A 25,076-nucleotide genomic window follows, 5' to 3' on the forward strand; every position below is an offset into this window, starting at 1 on the left:
TCATGTTGCCCAGGCTAGTCTTGAACTCCTGGGCTCAAGTGGTCCACCCTCCTTAGCCTCCCAAATAGCTGAGATTACAGGTATGAGCCAATGTGCCCAGTCCACAGATATTTTTCAAAACAGCTTTATTGAGATATAATTCACATCCCATGCAACTCATCCATGTAAAGTGTACAGTACAGAGGCTTCAGCACATTCACAGAGCTGAGCAGCCATCGTCACAATCAATTTTAGAACATTCTTATCATCCCAAAGAGCAGCCCTGTACCCCTTATCTGTTACCTTCCGATAGGCCCGCTCTCTGCTTTCCTGGTCCTTGGCAACCACTGATCTACGTTCTGTCTCCATAGATTTGCTGATTCTGGATATGCTATAGGTGGGTCTTATGATGGGGAAATTAGGTCCAAAGAGGGTGGCTGAGCAGCCCACAGCCATACAACTAAGGAAGGGGCAGACCTGGAACTGGAGCCCAGATTCCTTGTTTCCAAGTTCATGCTTTCACAGGAGGTCTTCTTCTTCCCAGTAACAATTCCTAAAATAGTCAGCCTTGGTTTTCCCCATGGGGATGAGTGCTTTACCTCCCTCATGTCACAGTCCCCCTCAGATGTAGGTACATTTCTGATACCCATAGGTATAATAATGAGGAAACTGATACCCAGAGAGGCTAATGGTCCAATGCACCATGGCTGCCAACACAGAGAAGAGGGTAATAGGGAAAAGCATTTGTATGCCCAAGGACTGGTGAGCAACACAGAATACACAGAGTCAAGATGATTCAGCTTAAAATGTAATTTTCTTTCAGGTTATTCTTTCTTACCTATCCACCTCCCTTTTTCTTTCTTTTGTGGGAAAAGGTAAAGAAAGATCCCTCTACCCTTTGAGGTCACTTCCTGACCCATTTGTGCATCTATGTAGAGTGGTTACAAACTCACATCTCCCTGCCTGAATGCCTCTTATTAATCTGGGGATGGGTGGCAGGTCAGCATGCCCATGGGCTCTGACACCAGACAGGCTGAGGTTCAAATCCTGCCCCCACCACCCACTGACTTAACCCACTCTAGCCCTCTGACAGCTAACCTGTGACAGGGCCTTTCTACCTCATGTGTCTGAACCCACAGAGTGGTTTCTTTCTCTTTCTTTCTTTCTTTCCTTCTTTCTTTTTTCTTTTTTTTTTTTTGACGAGTCTCACTCTGTCACCCAGGCTAGAGTGCAGTGGTACAATCTGGGCTCACCGCAAGCTCCACCTCCTGGGTCCAGGCCATTCTCCTGCCTCAGCCTCCTGAGTAGGTGGGATTATAGGCACCCACCACCAGGCCAGGCTAATGTTTTTGTATTTTTAGTAGAGATGGGGTTTCACCATGTTAAGCAGGATGGTCTTGATCTTCCAACCTCGTGATCCGCCCGCCTCAGCCTCCCAAGGTGCTGGGATTACAGGCGTGAGCCACCGCGCCCGGCTCAGAGTGGTTACTTTCCCTACCTATTTTATTCCATGGAAAAGAAAGAATACACAGAATGGTTCCTTCCCCACCTATTATCCTTGGGAAAAGAAGTGTCATTTTACATTAGAGTCCTCCCAGAACAGCGCCTGCCGCCTTGATGATGACGACGATTGTTAATTCTGAGATGGAGTCTTGATCTATCACCTATGCTGGAGTGCAGTGGCACCATCTTGGCTCACTGCAACCTCTGCCTCCTGGGTTCAAACGATTCTCCTACCTCAGACTCCTGAGTAGCTGACACTACAGGTGTGTGCCACCATGCCTGGGTAATTTTTGTATTTTTAGTAGAGAGGGGGTTTTACCATGTTGGCCAGGCTAGTCCTGAACTCCTGATCTCAGGTAAGCCGCCTGCCTTGGCCTTCCAAAGTGCTGGGATTACAGGCATGAGCCACTGCACCTGGCAGATTATTTTTATTTTGAACAACCAAGTTAGAGTTTGAGAAAGAGATGAGGGGCCCCCAGTACTCTCTTTCAATCCACTGATTCCTTCAGTTGTTCACCTGGGGGATGGGGTTGGGCTAGGGGTTGGTTAGCAAAAAATGAGCCAAAGAAGAAAATGAGTTAAAAACATGAAAGAAAAAAAAGCAAACTGCCATTTATGATGACCATTGTCTCACACACAATGGACATTTTAACTCAAAAATATTATAGGCGCACAGGCATAGATTTAACAGAAACCTGTTCTTCATGTTCTTATTTTTTTGCTTGCTTTCCACAGATGACAGAAAAATCCAGCCAGAATTGGCATCTGTCAAGATAGGCTTTTAGGAGCCATGGCTCCCTAGAGTGGTCTCCACACATTCTGATTATATGCAATCTCATTTTGCCATCAAGAGACTTAACCCACTCCCCTATCCATGTAGACTTTGTAATAATAAATTATACATATATATGACTGAACTAATATATTATGTACTTTATATAACACATACTAAAACAAAGGTGTGAAAAAGATTGGTTGAAATAAATACAAGCTGAAGTTCAAAAAAAAAAAAAAAGTGAGGCAAAGAAATTGCCCCTAGATGTAGTCATTTTTCCTGGGGAATTGGCCCCATGACTTCAAGTGGTTGATGTCATAATGAGTCCTTCCAAGATCTCTTTAAAAAATTGATGTGTTAAGTGATCTGTGGTGATGAGCACAGGTATACACGCCAGTTGGGAGTGCTGAAAGAAATGAATCCACAGATCTTGTGAAGTCAGCAAACGAGTCCTATGGCTTGGGATACAACACTGACAGTGAGAGTGATATTCCTCAATTAAAAAACGCTATAACAGGCTGGGTGCAGTGGCTCATGCCTGTAGTCCCAGCACTTTGGGAGGCCAAGGTGGGTGGATCACTTGAGGTCAGGAGTTTGAGACCAATCTGGCCAACATAGTGAAACCGCGTCTCTACTAAAAATACAAAAAATTAGCCAAGCATGATGGCATACACCTATAATCCCAGCTACTCAGGAGGCTGAGGCAGGAGAATCGCTTAAACCTGGGAGGTGGAGGTTGCAGTGAGCCGAGATCGTGCCACTGCACTCCAGCCTGGGCAAGAGAGCAAGACTTTGTCTCAAAAAAAAAAAAAAAAAAAAGCTATAACAGACCAGTGGCACATGCCTGTGATCCCAGTGCTTTGGGAGGTAGAGGCAGGAGGATTGCTTGAGGTCAAGAGTTCAAGAACAGCCTGGGACACATAGTGAGATCTCATGTCGAAAAAAGAGAAAATTAGCCAAGTGTGGTGTGCGTCTATAGTCCCAGCTCTTCAGGAGGCAGAAGCAGGAGGATCGCTTGAGTCCCGGAGTTCGAGGATGTGGTGAGCTATGATGGCACCACTGCACTCCAGCCTGGGTGACAGAGTGAGACCCTGCCTCTTAGAAAAAAGAAGCTATAACTCAAGCAACTTGGAAGTGAAATTCAAGTGCCTGACAGCTGTCTAGGTGCCCCTGAAGCTGGCTCTAGTCACAACAAAGATACCTCCATTAAAGAGCATAGGAAGGGTTTGAATCAGATAGCTTCATGCAACACACGAACGGAAAAATAAATTTCTTAAAGAACATATTAGCTTCTTCCCATGAGATCAGGAAAACGGGACATCAATTGTCTGGGGTTCTTTGCTCCTGACTCCCTTTGGGGCTGGCACTATGTTGATCACGTTTTACAGATGGGGAAACCGAGGCTGTCGGTTTTTAAGTGGTCTGCCTAAGGTAGCAGTAAGGGGTGGTCTGACTCCAGCGCAGCCTCAACGAGGGCTTCAAATTAGGGCCATGAATTGGCAATTCCTGGCGGGTGATTGTGAAGAGTATATTTATTTTTAATTTTTATTTATTTATTTATTTATTTATTTATTTTTGAGACGGAGTGTCTCTCGGCCACACCCATCCTAGCTCATTGCTGTCTCGAACTCTCGAGCTCAGACGATCCTCCCGTCTAGGCTTCCCAAAGAGCTGGGATGACAGGCGTGAGCCCGGGCGCCCGGCCGCGAGTGTGTTAAGTATACGGCAAACACCTGGACTGCGGCCGGCTCTCCAGGAATGCTGTGATATTGGGGAATTCCCTTTGCACCTGGCCAAGTGGCCTCGGGCAGGTAGCCTCCCCTCGGGTTGCCTCAGTTTCTTCCTTGGCACGCAGAGGCGGGGCTCCAGGCCTGGGCCGCTCCATGGCGGGGAGGGCGCGGGGACGCTGCGCTCGGGGTGCGCTCCGAGAGGCGGACCGGGCTGGGCGCGCCTGGGGCGGGGCGAGGCGGGGCGAGGCTGGGCGGTGCGGGGGGCGGCCCCCGAGGATCACGTGGCGCGGCGCCGCGGCCGAAGCAGAAGTAGCGAGCGCCGGCGGCGGAGGGCGTGAGCGGCGCTGAGTGACCCGAGTCGGGACGCGGGCTGCGCGCGCGGGACCCCGGAGCCCAAACCCGGGGCAGGCGGGCAGCTGTGCCCGGGCGGCACGGCCAGGTGAGCTGCCCGGCCGGGAGCGAGGCAGGCAGGGCGCCCAGGGACCTGCGCCCCGCGGGGACCGGCTCCCAGGGCGCTGCGTCGGAGGGGGTCTGCGTCCTGGCTCATCCGGAGCGGGCATGGACGGGGCGCACGCTCGGGGACCCCGGCCCGCCGTGCCCGGGGTCCGTTTGGTGACGGCAGGGATCCTGGCCCAGCCGCTGGCCACTTCCTCACCCCGGGCCGGCGCCACCTCTCCGGTCCGTGCGGTGGGGCGGCCCCAGCTTTGAATGGGGACCGGGAGGAAGGTCAGGGGTCGTGTGGGGGGCTGGCGTTCAAAACTCCTCTTTTCGAGCGGCTCTGCGTGGGGTGGCGCCGTCTCTCCTGACCGCCCTTGTGCCCAGAGCTCGCGGACGCTCGGAGCCACACTTCCCCGTCTCACTTCGGTGGTTGCGGGTGGCGGGTGGGAGCGATACCGCGGGAGGCGCAGTCCTTCCCCGAGACTTTTGGAGAGCTTGCACGACACTCGCGATTCCCGCTCCGCAACTGTCTGCGTAATTATGCGTGTGTCTGTGCGTGTTGTGTTTTGTTGTGTTTTGGAATCCCAAAGAGGGCATTACCCGCACAGCGCAAGAGTTCGGGTTAAAGACGTGCCCCGTTTGGACGGGGAGCTCCTGGATTCCAGCAGGACGGTGGGGCGGGGCTCTCTTGGTACCCTAATCTTGAACTAGGGTGAGAAACTATGGGGGGCGGGGTGGTAAAGGGGTGACATGGCGCGAGGGAAACAGGTGGCCTTGCCCGTCGGAACTTAATTTGAATTTCAGTTCCATCAGTGGGACCCTGGGCAAGTTGAAGAACCTTTTTGAGTCTGTTTCCCCCTCTGGATACTGGAGCCACCCAATTTTCCAGGGCTGTGTCGAGAATTGGGGCTTATTGCTGTTCCACGAGGTTCGCTGAGAATCGGGGCGCATCCATGGAGAGTCCTTGGGCAGTTCCTGACTCTCTGGTTCAAGGGCATTCTCTGGGGCATGGGCCCTTGTCCTTAGCTACAGTTCTGCGGGGAAGTTTTACAGAATTTTGAAGTCTATGCCAGCCTCAAGCAGTTTCTCTTGCAAAGGTGTGTGCAGTCACGTGTATACCAGCTCAGGGACAATCGTCATTGTGAGCCTCACTGATGTTTAAGTCACCTAATGATGCAGCTGCCTTCCCCCACCAGCGACTGGAGTATGGGCAGTTCCTCTGGAAGAGGAAAAGCACAGACCCCATGAATAGCCCTTTTGCACTCATTGGGTAGAGTCAATGAAAAGCTGCTGGTGAGAAAACTTTTGAAAACACTTCTTGGTCAGGTGCCGTGGCTCACACCTGTAATCCCAGCACTTTGGGAGGCCGAGCTGGGCTGATCACTTGAGGTCAAGCGTTCCAGACCAGCCTCACCAACATGGTGAAACCCCATCTCTACTAAAACTACAAAAATTACCTGGGCGTGGTGGTGGGCGCCTGTAATCCCAGCTACTCAGGAGGCTGAGGCAGGAGAATCACTTGAACCCAGGAGGTGGAGGTTGCAGTGAACCCACATCGTGCCACTGCACTCCAGCCTGGGTGACAAGAGAGACTCCATCTCAAAACAAACAAACAAACAAACAAACAAACACAAACACTTCTTAATTTAGAAAACAGCAAGAACATAAAGAGAAAAGTTTGCCCGTTACATCATCAGTTAATATAAATAAAGTCAAGTTGTATCCTCTACCCTCTCCCAGCCTCCGATAAATAGTAACCACTCTCCTGGATTTACCAGAAGATCACCTTTATAAAAAGGGGATTGTATTATACTCATACAGTTGCAACTATTGTCTGCAGCTATTTTTTTATTGACCTCACAAATCTTTCCAGATCAAACTGCTTATCTATCATCCTCATTCTTTCTGATGGCTACTGAGCGTTCTTCAATGCATGTCCACCATTATTTATCCAGGAGCCCCCCCCACATTGATGAGCGGTTGTTTTCTGTTTTTTTTTTTTTTTTTTTTGTATTTCTATTGCAAATATTGCTTCCATGATTTTCTGTCGTACATATTGCATCTTTGTGCATGTCTTTCTTTACATGTACAATTGCAGGATCGACGCATATGCGTGTTTTGCTTTTTAATAGCTGCTCACAGGTTGCCCTAAAAGAGCAGGGGTGGAATTTACACTCTCACCTGCAGTGGCTGACACCATTCCTTTGAAAATAGTGTATTCCCTCTAATACTGCAGGGTGGGTGTAAGGTGCAGCAGTAATGTCCCTTGAACTGTTGGAGGGGTCCTTACCACTCAAGTATTTGCCTGTGCTCCATTTTAACACAATTGTCTTGTGGGATTTTTGGATGAAATCCTGTACTGGCTTACCATGCATAGAGCACTGAAGAGACAAAAACTTCTGGTTTTGGGTCCTCGTATCTCATTTCATGTCCTTTTTTTTTTCCCCCGCCCCGAGACGGAGTCTTGCTCTGTCGCCCAGGCTGGAGTGCAGTGGCGCGATCTCGGCTCACTGCAAGCTCCGCCTCCTGGGTTTACGCCTTTCTCCTGCCTCAGCCTCACGAGTAGCTGGGATTACAGGCATGTGCCACCACACCCGGCTAATTGTTTTGTATTTTTTTTTAGTAGAGACGGGGTTTCATCGTGTTAGCCAGGATGGTCTCGATCTCGTGACCTCATGATCTGCCCACCTCGGCCTCCCAAAGTGCTGGGATTACAGGCATGAGCCACCGTGCCTGGCCCATTTCATGCCTTTCTAAATAAGCTTATGAGATACAAGAACATGAATGAGCTTATGAGATACAAGAAAATGTCCTTTAGAAGGACATGAAATGTAAAAATGGCAAAAATCAGTTATTCAAACTCAGCCATATTTGTATTTACAAAATAAGTCATTTTATAGAATTACCCATTAAGAATGGGAAACAGGAACAAAAAAGGGATTTCAAGGCTTTTTTTTTTTCTTTTTTCTTTTTTTGAAAAAACCAAAAAAAGCAGAAGCAAAATGGAAGTTGCTGTGGTGGCTGGTGCTGTCTCCTGGGCTCAAGGTCTTGGAGACCTCCCTGCCATAGTTGCTAAAGCGTGGAACGCTGGAGACCTGAGCTGGGTGCTGGCAGGATTTGAATGGTGGACTCCAAGGATCTTTTGGCCGTGAAGATCTGTTTCCAATTGTATCTCATAAGCTCATTCATGTTCTTGTATCTCATAAGCTTATTTAGAAGGGCATTTCTTGAGATAAAAGAACCCCAAACCAGAAATCAAGGAAGTTTTTCTCTTCAGTGCTCTGTGCATGTTAAGCCAGTACAGGATTTCATCCAAAATCCCACAAAACAATTCTGTTAAAATGGGGCACAGGCAAATACGTGAGTGGTAAGGGCCCCTCCAACAGTTCAAGGGACATTACTGCTGCACCTTACACCCACCCTGCAGCATCAGAGGGGATACAGTGTTTTCAAAGGAACAGTGTCAGCCACTGTAGGTGAGAGTGTAAATTCCACCCCTGCTCCTTGAGGGCAACCTGTGAACAGCTATTACAAAGCAATTGGTGAGAGGCAGCATGGAAGTCTGGTGTTTATGGCTGAGTTGATCCACTGGGCTTCGAAGCTGGAAGTAACTGGGACCCTGGGGAAGGTTAAGTCCAAGGCCCTCCCAGAGCGAGGGCTGGAAAGAACTGAGGAGCCTGGTCCCTTGTCCTGGTTTCTGTCTAATTGAAGGTGTTAAAATGGGGCTTGTGTTTCCTACTTATGTTCCAGTGGACAATGGCCTAGAGACCTGGGAGTGGGGAACTCCAGGATGCGTGGCTGGGGACAGTCAACATAGTGAAGAGCTTTGTGGTTGGCAGCTGGGTCAAATCCAGTTTCAGCTACTTTTTAAAAATTTTATTATTATATTATTATGCTTTAAGTTTTAGGGTACATGTGCACAATGTGCAGGTTTGTTACATATGTATACATGTGCCATGTTGGTGTGCTGCACCCATTAACTCGTTTCGCTACTTTCTATCTGTGTGACCTCGGATAAGTCCCTTAACCTCTTTTGAGAGGGGCAAGTACTGGCAAATCAGTTAATATCTGGCCAGATGCTGTCACAGGATTCTGGACTAGGGGCTTGGGACTCAGGTGAGGGTTTTGATCTTTGTGCTGCTGCTGGTCTACATGACTTTGATCAAGTAATGTGACCTCTTGGGATTTCAGTTTTCCCCTGCAGTGTTTCCCATTGAGATAAATGAGATGAACCAGACACGACAGGTGCTTGGCACCTGGGGAAGGGCCCAATAAATGGCTGCTTAACAAGGATGAAATGGGCCATGGGGGCACCTTGTTCATCCCTTTGTCCTGGCTAATGATCAGGAGGTCATTTTGGGTTTCTCCTGATAAGGTAAGATGCACATTAACTCTCAGCAGGGTTTTTTAGCATACTCTGTTCTGCCTCCTAGCCTTTGCTTAAACTTAAAGCCAGTTCCTCCTGCTTCATCTTTTTTGAAAGATTGAATTCAGATGCCTGCTTTTTTCCCCTGAAAGCTTTTTCTGAGCCCTTTAAGTGCCTAGCCACACTCCAGATTAAATTTAGGGTTCCTTCTTGCTGCTCTCTGCCCGCCGTGCCCCCAGTGCATGCTTCTGCTGCTGCACTTGTAACTACATTAGAATTCTCAGTTGATTAGTCTGTTTCCCCATGGGCAGAGAGCAGGTGTAAATTATCTCCTGCTGCTGGCATGGCTGACCGAGGAGGTCCCTTTGGTATGGGTGTGCAGTAGAGGGAGGTGGGGGCAAAGGGCAAATCCTGGGCCCCTCCCCATTCCCCTCATTTGCATCCTAGTCCCCAGCTCAGTGCCTGGCATAGAGTTGACATTTGATTAATGCCTTCCCCAATGGCTGATTAATGCTAACTGAGACCCTGGTAAATGCTGCAGGCTGTGCATACATTGTAGCTTTTTGTCTTCCCAGCTGCCCCTTGTGGGCATTTAACCTCCATTTTACAGATGAGGGAACCGAGGCACAGATTTAGAGCAGCTTGGCAGAAGGCTGAGCCCGGCTGGAAGCACAGACAGCCCTGGCTGAACACCAGCCTCTCACTTCTCCTTCTTTGGATCCTGGGAGGGTCTGTCTAGTGCTACTCTGTAACCTTGAGAGCTACAGAGTAACAACTCCAGGCACCTCCAGGGACTTGGAGGGAAAGGAGGAGATAAGAAACAGAACAAATAATGGTAATTTTAACAATAGCTTAATCTAAGGAGTGCTGACTTTGTATCATTGTTTTAAGGGCCTGAGATACATTATCTTGTTTAAGCCTTACAAAAACATTTAGATGGTGGATACTGTTACCTTCTTTTATGGGATTGGAAATGAGCCCAGAGGATCTAAGTGACTTCTTGTAGTGGCTGCAGCCTAGCTGGCAAGGGGGTCCCTGCTGGTTCAGCTCCAGGGCCTGGGGAGCCCCTTCACTCTAAGTCCTATTTTGGGGGCAGGCAATGTGCTTCTGGGGATTTGGGAGGCAGAATAAGGGGATGGTACAGAGTGAGGGCTCAGGGAGGGACTAAGGGATTTTGAGCAGAGGAGTGACATGATTTGATTCATGTTCTAAAAGGATCCTTCTGGCTATGCATCTGAGAATTGACCCTAGCAGGTCAGGGAAGAAGTGGGGAGAGCAGGATTAGAATAGTTCAAGTATGAGATCTTAGGAGGAGCCGGTGAAAGGGTGAGATGCGTTGGAAGTGGTCGTGAGAGAGTCCACGCAAGAATTCCTCCAAGATTTTGGGCCCAAGCACCTCTCTGACACTGACCACCCGCAAGCATAAACAGCAATCAAGGACAGCTGCTAGGTGCTGGCCGTCACCCCAGGTGCTTTGCTGGGGCATTTGTGAACACTCCCATTTTAAAAAGGCTAAAACTGAGGCACAGAGAGGTCAAGCAGTCTACCCAGAGCCACACAGTCAGCAGGAACCTTCTCTAGGGTTTGAACGTGAAGCTGCCAAGACCTGACATTTCCTGCCTTTCATCCTCATTTCTATGCAGAGGAACCATTTGCCAAAGTCTCCATGGATGATTCTGAAGGTTTAGTTTGTTTTTCGTTTATGTCTTTTTTGTTGTTGTTGTTGTTCTTAATTTTGCTCAGGAATAAAGAGATGGTTAGAAATCTCTAGACAGGATAGAGAAGGATGTTGGAGATTAGGGGTGAGAGGTGGGAGCCAGGCTGGGCTGCTTTGGCTATTCAAATATTCTTTAGGATAAGAGTGGGTGGGGAGAGAGGGGGCTCACTGCCAGGTCAGGGTGATTTGGTTATTCAAAGCCCACGTAACGGTTGGGTCCTTGAGGTCAGGGGCTCTTCTCACACAGTTTCTATTTAAACCTTTGTGTCCTGCCTTAGCTCTCTGAGTGGCCAGCGATGCCTTGCCACTAGAACCTTCTCCTAAAACTCATCCTGATTGACATGAGACAGGATTTTGGTTCCTGAAGTTCATGCCCTGTTAACTAAACCCCTTTCAGTACTAAAATCAGTTCACTCTTTAATTCTGCCCTTTCAGCTTCCTGATTTCTCCCGATTCCTTCCTTCTCCCTGGAGTGGCCGACAATGTCCACCACGGTCAATGTAGATTCCCTTGCGGAATATGAGAAGAGCCAGATCAAGAGAGCCCTGGAGCTGGGGACGGTGATGACTGTGTTCAGCTTCCGCAAGTCCACCCCCGAGCGGAGAACCGTCCAGGTGATCATGGAGACGCGGCAGGTGGCCTGGAGCAAGACCGCTGACAAGATCGAGGGCTTCTGTGAGTACTCGCTGGGTGGAGCAGTGTGGCCCGTCCTCTGGGGCCCTGGCCTGAGCACCTGTCCACCTTCCTATCTTGTCATTACTGTGATTGTTGTTGGTTTGATGTGTTCTTTTATTCATCTTAAAATGAAAGCATTGCCAGTTTGTGTGGATCTCTGATGAGGTTTACACCAGGTGGAGGAAGTTCAGCTGGGAAAACTCTGGTGAAAGAACTGAAGCTGAGGTCAGCCAACTTGGAAATGGCATTCAGGCAGCTCTCCTTGCCTGGTGGTTCTATGCCCTGTCTGACAGCATCAGGGATCGTCTGGTTCCCACAACTGGTCGAGTCATCTTTCCTCTTAAGGGCAAATTAGCCCAAGCCTGCAGAAACTCATAGCTTGGTCGCCAAATGCTACCGTGTTTTACTGCACACCATAGCAGTGAGGGGCCTTTGCTTTAGTCTCCAAGCAGGGAGAGTGAGTTGTTGAATGTTCTGTAGCTTTCAAATGCAGGTCTGGTCCTGGTAGAGGTGTCCCTCCTCCCCTACCTCCTTTAGATTGGGCAGCTGGTTCAGATCCTAAAGTTTCTAAGACTGTTTTTAACAAACAGAGTAAAGGCACTTAAGCAATTTTCAGTTGCAAATATTTGCTCTAATTTATGTTTTTAAATTAACTAGTTTTTAATTGAAATATATATTCCTGGGGGTTAAGGAGTCAACTCAAATATTTCTCCTCCCTAACCCATCCTACTGAGGCAAGCTCATTACCAGTTACTTTTATCTTCCAAAATAGTCTATGCTTGCATAATGTGTGGGTTTAAAAAGAAAACAATTGAGAACTTTTGTACACTTCTGCACCTTGACTTCTTTTTGTTAATTAATAATGATGTTGGCGGTGGTTTCTTATCAGCACACATTGATCTCATTCTTTCTTGGACACATGACATATAATGGCACAGGCCTCAATGTAACAGTTTAACTCCAGAGAGGGGCATTTCATGCTATTTCCAGGCTTTTGTTATTAGTCGAAGTGACTATCGTTGTACTCTTTTTTTAAAAAACAAAATTAATGTTTTTGAGACAAGGTCTCTTTCTTTTACCCAGGCTGGAGTGCAATGGCATGATCATGGCTCACTGCAGCCTCAGCCCCCTGGGCTCAAGTGATCTTCCTGCCTCAGTCTCCCAGGTAGCTGGGACCATGGGAATGCACCGCCATGCCTGGATAATTTAATTTTTTTTTTTTTTTGTAGAGGTGGGATCTCACTATGTCCAGGCTTGTCTCCAATTCCTGTCCTCAAGTGATCCTCCCTCCTTGGCCTCCCAAGGCATTGGGATTACAGGCATGAGCCACCTCACCCAGCCTTGCACTCTTTTTTTTTTTTTTTATAATAGATTGATTGAGACATAATTCACATAGTATACATAGAATTCACCCATTGTATGCAGCATGTATAGTGTGGTGGTTTTAGTATATTTATATAAATGTGCAAGCACCACTACCATCAAAAGTAGAACCTTTATATCACCTCAAGATGAAACCCCATACCTTTCACCATCACCGCATCCCCTCATCCCCCCTACCAGACGTAAGCGACTGTTAAATTTAATTCTGTTTCTATAAACCTCTCTATTCTGGAGATTTCATAGAAATGGATCCTATATATGTGGGCTTTTGTGACTGGCTTCTTTGACTCAGCATTTTTCAAGGTTCATCCACTTTGTTGCGTGGATCAGAAATTTCCCTTTTTGTGGCAGAATCATGATACGTTGTATGGGTATTCCACAGTTTATTCAGTCATCTGTTGACGGACCCTTGGGTTGTTGCCACCTTTTGGCTAATATAAATAGTGCTGCTGAGAATGTTTCTCTACAAGTTTTTGTGTGGATGTCTGTTTTTATTTCTTTTGGTTATATACCTAGGAGTGGAATTGCTGGGTCATATGCTAACTCAGTTTCATCATTTTAGGAACTGTCAGACTGTTTTCTAAAGTGGCTGCACCATTTATATTCCTTCCAGTGGTAGAAAAGGGTGATCGTTGCATTATTCTTCATTTGTATATATGGGTATATCTGAAGGACAGCTTCCTGAAGGTTTATTTCTGAGCTGAAGGATATGGCATATATATATACACACATATATATATGTGTATATATGTGTATATATATACATGTATATATATATATATATATTTTTTTTTTAAATAGACAGAGTCTCGCTCTGTTGCCCAGGCTGGAGTGCAGTAGTACAATGTCAGCTCACTGCAAGCTCCACCTCCCGGATTCATGCCATTCTCCTGCCTCAGCCTCCCGAGTAGCTGGGACTACAGGCGCCCGCCACCACGCCCGGCTAATTTTTTGTATTTTTAGTAGAGATGGGGTCTCACTGTGTTAGCCAGGATGGGGGTATGGCATATTTTAACTTTAAAGGGAAGTTTGGCAGCACCCCGCAAAAGAGGTTGCCCCCACTGTCTGTTTCAGCCACAAGAGGTAAAAGTACCTGTTGCCTGAACCCTCATCTATGCTGCGTGGCTGCTGAACTTGGCCATCCACAGGTAGACTTTGGTAGCTTGGTGTCATCCTTAATTTGATGTATCCTATCACGAGTGTGATCAAACTGCTTTCTGAAAGGCTTTTCCTGGTTTTGGAGCCCAGTGGGTCTCTTGTGGCACAGAGCCAGAGCCCTGCTTTGGAACTGCCCGTGTGGAGGTGGCCATCTTCCCTCTTGACTGTTTGCATTGGCCGGCTCCACCCCCAGGTGGCCCAGAAACCTGTTGCAGCTGGGGTGGCCACCCTCCCTTCCCCCACAAGGGGCGAGAGGGTTGACACTGATGGTAAATACATATGGGCCACGTTGAGCCTGGACTGCACGTTGTTCCTTTCTCTTCTCAACCTGCCCATCCCAAACCTAGCTGCCCATCAGAAACACCCAGGGGGGATCTTGAAAGTATAGGGTATTAACCATGGCATGTGTATACACCTGTGTAACAAACCTCCATGTTCTGCACATGTATCCCGGAACTTAAAGTAAAATAAAATAAAATAAATGTATACAAAAAAGAAAGTACAGGGTATTAGAACCTTCTTCTGAAGCTCATTCTGATGGGCACGAGACAGGATTTTGGCTTGAAATCTATGCCCTGTCATTCTCCCCTTCTGCTGAGTAATACCATTTCACTCACTTACGCGGGTGCGCTCTCTCGCTCTCTGTTTTAGAGACAGGGTCTTGCTCTGTTGCCCAGGCTAGAGTGCAATGGCCTGATCATGGTTCACTATAGTTGTGAACTCCTGGGCTCAAGTGATCCTCCTGCCCAGTCTCCCAAGTAGCTGAGACTACAGGTGAGTGCCACCATGCCTGGCTGATATTTTAACTTTTGTGTAGATAGGGTCTTGCTATGTTGCCGAGGCTGGTCTCCAACTCCTGGCCTCAAGTGATCCTCCCACCTTGTTCTCCCAAAGTGCTGGGATTACAGACAGGAACTACCATGCCCGGCCTCAATTCATTCTTTTATTTATCTGTTCAGCCTCTTTATTTCCTTTTTCTTTCTCCCTGGAGAGACCAAGAATGATGATATTTCACCACTTTGGCTGGGGCGTATTATTATAATAAGTCCCCCGGATGGTCTGGTAACTAGGCAGGTTTCACACATATGCCACTGGAGAGACACTGCCCTTCCTCCCCCTTCCCCCTCCTCTCCCTCCTCTTCTCCCTCCCACTTTCCCTTTCTTTCTCCTTCCCTTCCCACCTTTGCCCCTCTCCTTTGCCTCCCCTCTGTCATTTGGATGCCCACTGTAGGCACCGCCCTAGGCACTAGAGATACAGCAGTTATTAAATTGGATTCAAATCTCCATGGAGCCTATATTGCTTTATTAGGTATGAGCAGTCTGGGGCTTGACTTGCAGTGCCCTTGAATGAGCTTTGCTGTGTGATCTTGGGCAAGTTACCTCTACTCTCTGAACTTTAATTCCCTTATCTGTGGACTGGAAATAACATTGGTGTCTACCCCACAGGCTCATGGTTGGGAAGAAGCAAATGAGAAGATGCATTGGAGAGGCTTTTCTGAATTCATAGTGTGTGACAGGCACTCAGTTGTTGGGAACCACCACTGTCAGGATGTTTGCTGTTGTTGCTAACTAGTGGAGTCCAGCCTGTGTAGTCTTCCTTAGGGGTTTGGACTGGAGGGGAGTAGGGTCCATTCTCAGGTTTTCAGAAGAGGGATGACGTGATTGGATTTGCATCTTTGAGCATGCAGTGGAGGTCCTGTTTGCAATGATGGTGTTGGTAAAGTGACAGGGAAAGCCAATTATGTGTGAAGAGCTTAGAAATGGTGCTTCTCCCTCACACCTTGAGAGAGCAGGCCTTCAGGCCCTGGGTGTCACCACTCAGTCTCCTGCTGAGAAGGGTGACGTTGTATCTCAAGAAGAACTCCCAGCTCTGGCAGTTTCCTCATGGGGTTCTGGTTAGCAGGAACTTGCTGGTTACTGTGGGGTCTGCAGGGGCAGGTGCACATGAGAGGAGCACCGGCACCTGGTTTTGGAATAGTTGGCAAATGGTGTGTGACTTTTGGACAGGTGTTACAATCCCTGTGCAGCTCTGGGTAAAATACCTAGGTCCTACTGTTTAAAGCAGCGTGTGGTTCTCAACTAGGGTGATTTTTGCCTCCTCCTCCCTACTCCAGGGTAGGGGGCATTTGGCAAAGTCTGGAGACGTGTTGATTTTCTCACCTGGGATACAGGGTGCTACTGGCATCTAGTGTGTAGAGGCCAGAGAGGCTGTTAAATGTTCTATAGTGCACAGGACAGTCCGCACCACAGAGAGTGATCCAGCAAACATGTCAGTGGTGCAGGGGTTGAGAAACTGCTCTAGAGTCATGTGTTTGCTTTGCTCACAGCAATAAAATGTCACTGGGTAAAATAGGGTTTTGCTCTGAACCCTGTTTGGATGGAACTTTCTCATTTGTTCAGCACATGTTTGCCATCATATTGAGTGCTAAACTCTGCAGAGAGAGGGAGGAGGAGGATGGAGTCCCAGCTTGCAAGAGGGGGAGACAGACTCAAACTTGCCCTTGCAAGATTGTGTGCTTAGTACCATAGCAGGAGTTTTCACTGGATGTGGTGTGAGGAGGGAAGGTTTTTGTCCATTTGGATGTGGGGGAGGTGCTGAGGAATGGGGAGGGCTCATTGTGGAGGAGCTGCTTGGGTGGAGTTTAGAGAGATTTGCTAGATGGTTAGCAGGGATGGCTGCCCTGATCCTGTGGGATTAATGGGTGTCATGTAATATAAACAAGTAGATTTGTGGGTCATAGATCTGGGCAGAGCTCAGCTGGGCGATTCTTCTACTCTTTGTAGCCTGGACTGAGGTCATTTGGTGTCACCTTGCCTGGGAGGTTCCAGAATCTTCACTCACACATCTGGTACCTTAGTGGTGATGGCTGGAAGACTGAGTTTAGCTGGGATTATTTTTTGTTTGTTTGTTTTTCAGACGCGATCTCTGTCACCCAGGCTGGAGTGCAATGGTGCAGCCTCAGCTCACTGCAACCTTTGCCTCCTGGGTTCAAGCTATTCTCCCACCTCAGCCCCCTGAGTAGCTGGGATTACAGGTGGGTACCATCACATGCAGCTAATTTTTGTATTTTTAGTAGAGATGGGCTTTCACCATGTTGGCCAGGCTGGTCTTGAGCTCCTGACCTCTCGTGATCTGCCCACCCTGGCCTCCCGAAGTGCTGGGATTACAGGCATGAACCACTGCACCCAGCCTTAGCTGGGACTGTTGACCAAACATCTACCATGTGGTGATCTCAGGCAGAAGAGTCCCAGGCAGAAGCTACAGGCTTCTTACGACAGCCTCATAAATCCGAGGACATCACTTGCACCAACTCAGATCAGTAAGCCCAGCTCAGCTTCAAGGAAAGGAAATTTCTCTCTTAGAGAAGGAATGGCATGCATATCGATGGTAGGCAGGAACTGATGGTGGCCACCAGCAGCCAAGCTCCCATATGAGCATGTCGACTCTGAATCCCAATTTATGATGCAAATCCCTGCTCTGCCACTGTATTAGTCCATTCTTATGGTGCTAATAAAGACATACTCCAGCCTGGGCACAGTGGCTCACACCTGTAATCCCAGGACTTTGGGAGGCCAAGGCAAATGGACCACCTGGGGTCAGGAGTTCGAGGCCAGCCTAGCCAACATGGCGAAGCCCCATCTCTACTAAAAATATTAAAATTGGCTGGGTGTAGTGCCACATGCCGGTAGTCCCAGCTACTTGGGAGGCTGAGGCAGAGAATTGCTTGAATCTGCAAGGCGGAGGCTGCAGTGAGCCGAGATCACTCCACTGCACTCCAGCCTGGGTGACAGAGCAAGGCTCTGTCTCAAAAAAAAAAAAAAAAAAAAAAAAAAAGACAAAACAAAACAAAAACAAGCAAACAAAACCCAAGACTGAGTAATTTATAAAGGAAAGAGGTTTAATTGACTCACACACAATATGGCTGGGGAGGCCTCAGGAAACTTACAATCATGGTGGAAGGAGAAGCCTTCTTCAGATGTTGGCAGCAAGGAGAAGGAGAGCTGAGTGAAGGGGGAAGCCTCTTGTAAAACTATCAGCCCTCATGAGAATTTACTCACTATCACGAGAACAGCATGGAGGTAACCGGCCCTATGATTCAATTACCTCCCACTGGGTCCCTCCTATGACACATGAGGATTATGGGAACGACAATTTGAGATGAGATTTGGGTGGGGACAGAGCCAGACCATATCAGCCACTTACTAGAAGTGTGACTGGAAGCTAATTCTTTTGTTATATTTCTGTGCCTCAGTTTCCATATCTGTCAAGTGAGATAATAGTAGTTTCTATCTTATTGGGTGAGAATTAAATGGATTTTATTTTATGTTGTTTTTAAGATGTGGGAAATATTGCATAATCGAAACTTAATACAATAAGACCAGAAAGAAAAAAAGGCCCCGTGGTGAGGACCCCCAAGGCCTGGCCTCTGGTAGAGAAGACTGAGTCTGAAGCACAACACCTCACTTCCCGGCCTCCAGGTTCCCTATTGCTTTCCAGGGGTATTGGATAAGATGGTGCTGGGATTCCTTCCATCCCCAGCCTTCTGCGTAGAGTTAAGGAGCTGGTTGTTTCTGAATGTCGGGAGGGAGCTTGTGGTACTGTTGGGCATGTTGGTTTTCCATCCTTTCTGAGGGACCTAACTGAGCAGTCTTCAGGTGGAAAGGGGTCTGCTCTGGGGCCTTTCTGAGTTGAGCCTTAGGTGTCCTCTTGCATCTTGTCCATTTGAAAGGCTTGGATTTTGTCTGAGGAGCCGATGTGGTGCCACCTGTTTGTGGGTCTGGAATTTTAGGGTCGGCTGTGGTGATGGGCGCCTTTGAGGGCCTGGATGCATCCATCTCAACTGTGTAGGCTTTTTATCCTGACATTTTCACTTTTGCTTAGGCATATCTTCTCTGTCTGCTTATTTGTGGCAAGTGGTGGCTGCCCATGAGTGACGGATTCTCAAACATATGAGCTGTCTGTTTCCTTAGTATTAGGTGCTTGGGGTTCCCACTTAATAATGATAATAGTGATACCGTTGATGAGAGCCTCTTCTAATGAATGCTCACTGTGTCCTAGTCTCTGTGAAGGCACATCAAAGATAACTCCTTAATCCCCGCAGTGGTCCAGTGAAGGGGGAGCTATCCCTGCTTTATTCATAAAGAGATTGAGTCTTGGGGAGATGAGATGACATGCCCAAGTTAAGGAAAGGGCAGAGCTACAATTTGAACTTGTTCTTCCCACTCTCAGTCTCAAGTCTTCTTCCTGCTCTGTGTTGTTTTCTTCTCCTAAATGATCTCAAAGACGTATCAGTTCTGTGTGTCATAAACACCCTGCCTGAGACCAAAGAATGGCAGCTTCGTTTATAGTTTCTTTGTGACAGCAGGACGGAAACACGTGAATTCCTTATGTGTGCAGAGGACTTGCTCTGCCAGGTGCTGGAGGTACCAAGAGAAAGGAGACTCAGTGCTCATCCTAGAGGCGCCGGATTTGTGGGGAGATGCTAGGAAAAGACCACAAACACAGCCTGGAAAAGGGCTGTTGGGGACAAGGGTGCCGAAGTGAGAGTTTACTGTATTTTGGCTCATCCTGAAATCCACTCTTGGACTTCTTTTCATGGAAAAAATGAATATTTTTGAAAGTTATTATTTTATCAAAATGTTTTTGAAATAAATATGAAATTACTATTAATAATAATAATAAATGAATTATTTTCTCGCTGGCATCTCCTAAGAAGAAATCCATTGTCTGAGGGTGGTCCCCAAGCCCCTGCAATGAAGCATCTCATCAGAAATAAGACGCAACCAATGCCTGAAGTGTCCATAAACGTATTTGCCTTTCAGTTACTGGTATGCGGTGATGGTATAAAGAAGGGCTGTCAAATCCTGGTCCTGCATTGGTAGGGGTGTGACCTTGGGTCTCTCATGTCACCTCTTTGGGCCTCCATTTCCTTATCTATAAAATGAGAATAGTTGAAGAACACACCCCATAAGACTCTTGTGATTAGTAAATGACGTGATATATGTAAAATGCTTCAGTAGTATCTGGCACAGAGGATGTGCTTAAGTATTTTTTGCTCTTGCTGTCGTTGATGTCATCATTATCATCATCCAGCATAAAGGCAAGATGGCATTGTAGAAAGGACGGGATAAATACTACATTTTCCATTTATATGAGGATTTTCCTTCCTGCACCCGATGCATTGTCCTGCTCCCCCTGGAGTATGTGTCCTCCACTTTGGAGCATGCCATTGTGAAAAGTAGAGTTGACATTTTTATTCTTGATGGTGCTATAGCCCTTCTTTTATGCTGAATAGTTGAGGAATTGCTTGTCTTGTTTTTAAGAGTTGTCTTCTATCCTGGATGACAACCTTAGAATGTTCTTAGAATTTGTTCCTTTGTTGATTTAGCAAATACTCAAAGAGGACCTGATGTGTGTTGGGCAATGTGCTTGTCACTGGGGATAAAGTAGTGAACAGGACCCTGAAGATCTCTAGAGGATCTTACAATCTTGTAGGAAAAGCAGAAAAAGTCAGACTAACACATTCAATCATGTTGGATCGTGATAGACGCTAGGAAGGAAAGGAACAGGGTACTGTAATAAGGAGTCATTAGTCAGGAGCACTAGCTTAGCTGGGGAAGGCCTCAGGGTGGCCTCTCTGTAGAGGTGATGTTTGAGCTGAGACTTGAAGGGTGAGAAGGAGGGAGCCATGGGAAGCTCTGTGGGGAGAGCATTCTGGCATAGGGCATAGCAACAAAGCTTTCCTATTAGTGAAGGTAGCCTAACTGCAGTAACAAGTTATTTCTTCCTGTAAGTTTATCTCTCACTCACTCAAATCATGATCCAGTGGGATTGGGGGTGGGACTCTGCTGTCTGATCACAATGGGACTCTGTGCTATCATCTCCAAAGGTGTTGGAGGCTACCACAGGATCGTTTGTCTGACCACTGCATGGAGGAAGAGGAAGAGCAGAGGATGGCTCAGGAGGTTGGAGGTTTCTATGGGCCATACCTGAAGTGGATGTACCTGTTTCCTCCCACCTGCTTTTTTTTTTTTCTCCCCGAGAGACGGGGTCTTGCTTATTGCCCAGGTTGGAGTACAGTGGTGTGATCACAGCTCACTACAGCCTTGAACTCCTGGGATCAAGTGATCCTCCTGCTTTGGCCTCCCAAAGTGCTGGGATCACAGGCATGGGCCACTGTGCCCGGCCCCCTCCCACCTTCTATTGAACAGAATTTGGCATGTGACCAAGTGCAAGGGATGCTGGGAAACATGCCCTAGCCGCATGCTAGAAGAACAGGACCTAAGTTGGGGGGCATCCTTCCAGGCTTTTCTGCAACCCCTAATTTTGGAGGGTACAGAGGCAGCTCTAGGTGCCCCAGTGAAGGCTGATAAGCAGGTTGATGGTAAGGGTTTGGGGGTCTTGTAGGAATCCGGGAGAATGAACAGTCTCATCGCTGGGCTGCATGGAAAGGGAAGTGGTGAGCCACTGGCACTGAGGACTTTCCTGTCTGTAACTAGAGCTGCTGATGGTGATGTCTCTTAGACAGCCTCATGTGCCCTCTTGGGTTTCTCTCACAGATGTGGCCCTCCCCTCCCCAGCACAGACTGTCTCCAAACCTTGGCTTTTTCTGTTGCTGCCACATCAGTGACAGCTTTGGTTTTGCAACCTCCCAAGGATGGACTCCTGAGAGAGAGGCCTCCTATGGGCCGTGCCTTTTGAAGCCAGCGCACATGAGCAGGCTGCTTTGGAGATCAGTATCCTTTGGCACGGCCAGCCTTTCCTGGGCATAGGGATGGATTGGAGGTGGTCTCCTGCAAGAGGACATCGTCTGGCTCCCGGGCTGTGGGCAGTGGTGGGTGCCTGTTACGGATTGAATTGTCCTTACCAATTTCCTATGTCAAGGTCCTAATCCCCATACTCAGAATGTGATCTTATTAGGAAAGAGGGTCTTTGCAGATGTAATTAGTTGAGATGAAATCATAATGGAATAGAGTGGGCCCTAATCCAATATGACTGGTTTCCTCATGAGAAGAGGAGAGAGAGACACAGGGAGAGAAGGCCATGTGAAGACAGATACAGAAATCTGAGTCATGCATCTGCAAGCTAAGGAACACCAGGGGTTCTCCCTCAGGAGGAACCAGCCTCGCCAACACTTTGATTTTGGACTTCTGGTCTCCAGAACTGTGAGACAAACTTCTGTTGTTTCAGCCACCCAATTTTTGGTATTTCATGAGTGGCAGGCCTAACACACAAATACACTCTCATGTAACAGGGGCCTGAGGGCAACGGGGTGGGTACAGGGATTGACCTACCCATTTGGCCACTGATACTATGGATGGTTTGTGGTTTGTCATAACGGAGTTTAAGACGCGTTGCTTTCTTCCACGTGTCATGTTATTTTCTAGCTGCGTTGGTTCTGGCCTGGGCCCTGAGGGTGTAAGAGGGAATACAGTGTAGTGGGTAAACGAGGGAGGCAGCATTTGTCCCTCAAAATAGCACCAAGTTCTGGGAATGCAGGTATATTTGGAGTTCCTGACAAGTCAGTGCAAGTCCAACGTCTTAGGGATTGTGCTGAGTTGGGGGAGGGATCTAGTTAAAGATGTCCCCTGGTGAATCATTTTTGAAAAAAAAAAAATTATCTCCACTACCTGTCCCCTAGTCTGTCTTAGATATAAATGCGGGTTTTTGTATATCAGGCTCGCAAAATTATGTGTCTTGATTTGTCTTGGGAGAGATTTAGGTGCTGTGCAGTTTGGGGTTGAAATCAGAAATCCTGGGGTTGACTTTTCCTGCTTTCATGCAAGGCCCGATCTTGGGGCCAGGCCTTCGGTAGTCCTGACCCACAGACTAAGAGTGCTGGGAGGCCAGGGACCCTGTCTGTTCTGCTCATAAGGGGGACTTCCCAGCACCTGGCCCATATCTGGCCTGTGGCTGGTGCTCCTCAGATACCTGGTTAACAGATGAATCAGGAAAAGGCCCTGGCTGCCCCTTTCAGCCTCGGACTTCCTGTTTCTTCCTAACCATGGCAGTATCTGGGGTTGAGATAGGGCACCTCTGTGACAACTTCCTCTTTAACCATACACCATGGTTCCACTCGTGGTCCTGGCACTTAGTGACTATGTGACCTTAGGCAATCTACTTGGCCTCTTTGAGTCTCAGTTTTCTTTTTTCTTGTCTTTTTTTTTTTTTTTTTTGAGATGGAGTCTCACTCTGTCTCCAGGCTGGAGTGCAGTGGCACAATTTCAGTTCACTGCAACCTCTGACTCCCGGGTTCAAGCAATTATTCTGCCTCCGCCTCCCGAGTAGCTGGGATTACAGGTACCCTCCACCTCGCCTGGCTAATTTTTGTATTTTTAGTAGAGATGGGGTTCCACCATGTTGGCCAGGCTGGTCTTGAACTTCTGACCTCAAGTGATCTGCCTGCATTGGCCTCCAAAAGTGTTGGGATTACAGGTGTGAGTCACCGCACCTGGCCTGAGTCTCAGTTTTCTTATCTATAAGATGGGGTAATAGTGGAGCTCACCCCATCAGATCACTGGGAGGATTCAGTTTGTAAGTGATTGTCACAAGTCCAGTATGTACTTAACACAGGGTGCCTCCCAGCCATGCTGCCATATGTCTCCTCAGGCAGCAGGTGCCTGCATTTGTGTTTGCGTGGGGGACATGGGACAGGCCGAGACATAGCTCGCATGTGTAGGGGGTGTCCTCCTCCTGCTCTTCTGTAGCACACAGCTAGGGGTCCTCCGGGGGTAAGTGCCCTTGGACCTGAGCCTGGATATAAAAGCAGCCCAGCGCTTCTGGGAGGCTAGGGAGGCCTGGGCTTGGAGAAGGAGCATCGACAGGGTGAAGGTGAAGTTCTGGAAATAGAAACAGTGATGATACCACTTCACAGCCTGGGGGCCACTCCACTGTCACAGCGCTGTTGGGAAGAAGCTGTAAGGTGCTGCTTTCATCTATACAAGTTGTGCTGGTGGCCAGGGGTAGGCGTGAGTTTTGGGAGGTGAAGTATCTGTGTGTGTGAAGGATTCTGTTTTGAGAAAGAAGGAAATGGGAACTTACTAATTTGTAGAATGGAAACTAGCAAAATTAGGCAAAGCATGGTGAGAGCATGTGCAGCAGGAAGAGGAGACCCCGCAGAGCTCAGAAGAGGTGGAGGAGGGGCTGGCCTCCCCGGCCTCAGGACTTCAGGGATCCCACTGCGTCTTCTCTGCTCCTGCTTGGGCTGGATTTCACCGGCCAGGTGTCTCTCTCCCCAGCACTTCCAGCCACTCCAGGATGTCCCTGGCCTGCCAGCAGCCTCCACCAGTGGGAAAAGCCCCTACACCAGCTAGTAGCATGACTGAAGGTGGGCCCGTGTCCCTGGGGAGGCAAGAAGGGCCCAAGCCCAGCGTGGCGCAGAGTGAACGTTACGCCAGTTTCCTGTTTAGACAGCTCTGAGCTGCTTCCCTCTGGCCTTGCATATTTCTCCTAATTAAAACAACTGCTTTTTCCCCCTCATTATAGAAGTACTATGTGTTCATTGGTAGACACATTTTAACCTACTTCTGGGTGAGAAAAACAACCCCTTAGCCCCCGCCACCCCCCCCCCACCCAGAGAGATGGTGTTAACACCTGGTGTACCACCTTCCAAATCTTTTTGTCCAACAAAACTTTATTAACAAGACATTTTCACAACATGCGACCCTTTTGTAATGTACTTTAGTAATCTGCCTTTTTCATTTTGTACTACATTGTGACCATCTTAGTATTATTAACTAATTTATTTTAGTTAATGAGTTAATTAATTTTTTGAGGCAGGGTCTTGCTCTGTCACCCGGGTTGGTGTGCAGTGGTGTGACTATAGGTCACTGTAGCTTTGAACTCCTGGCCTCAAGAGATCCTCCCACCTTGGCCTCCCAAAGTGCTGGGATTACAGGTGCAAGCCACTGAGCCCGGCCTGTTATTAACTTTTTTTTTTTTTTTTTTTTTGAGACAGAGTCTCGCTCTATTGCCCAGGTGCAATGGCACCATCTTGGCTCACTGCAAGCTCCGTCTCCCAGGGTCACACCATTCTCCTGCCTCAACCTCCCGAGTAGCTGGGACTACAGGTGCCCGCCACCACACCTGGCTAATTTTTTTGTATTTTTAGTGGAGACGGGGTTTCACCGTGTTAGCCAGGATGGTCTCGATCTCCTGACCTCGTGATCCGCCCACCTTGGCCTCCCAAAGTGCTGGGATTACAGGTGTGAACCACTGAGCCCAGGCTGTTATTAACTATTTTAAATGTCGATGTTGGTTTAAAAAATAATATGACAAACCCCACATACTCAAGAGCAAGGGATCCAGGGTCTGACTGCCTGGGTTCAAATCTTGGCTATGCCACTTATCCC

The 25,076-nt window shown here is 48.0% G+C and overlaps 1 protein-coding gene across 3 annotated transcripts in view; it reads left to right on the forward strand.

Annotated features, from left to right (window-relative positions):
* The window catches only part of PLCG2 (phospholipase C gamma 2), a 212,438-nt gene that overhangs the window by 29,837 nt on the left and 157,525 nt on the right, over positions 1 to 25,076 (forward strand). Inside the window, exons 1-2 of one of the 3 annotated variants that reach the window (XM_034940799.4) lie at positions 4,269 to 4,426; positions 10,944 to 11,183. In XM_034940799.4, coding sequence (XP_034796690.2) covers positions 10,991 to 11,183 — 193 coding nt within the window. In that variant the 5' untranslated portion in view covers positions 4,269 to 4,426; positions 10,944 to 10,990. Of the gene's footprint in view, positions 1 to 4,268; positions 4,427 to 10,943; positions 11,184 to 25,076 lie in introns of those variants that run through there. The other 2 variants (XM_034940800.3, XM_055100814.2) reach the window with 2 other exon arrangements.

Source organism: Pan paniscus, chromosome 18 (assembly GCF_029289425.2).
Source record: "Pan paniscus chromosome 18, NHGRI_mPanPan1-v2.0_pri, whole genome shotgun sequence".
Classification (NCBI taxonomy): domain Eukaryota; kingdom Metazoa; phylum Chordata; class Mammalia; order Primates; family Hominidae; genus Pan; species Pan paniscus.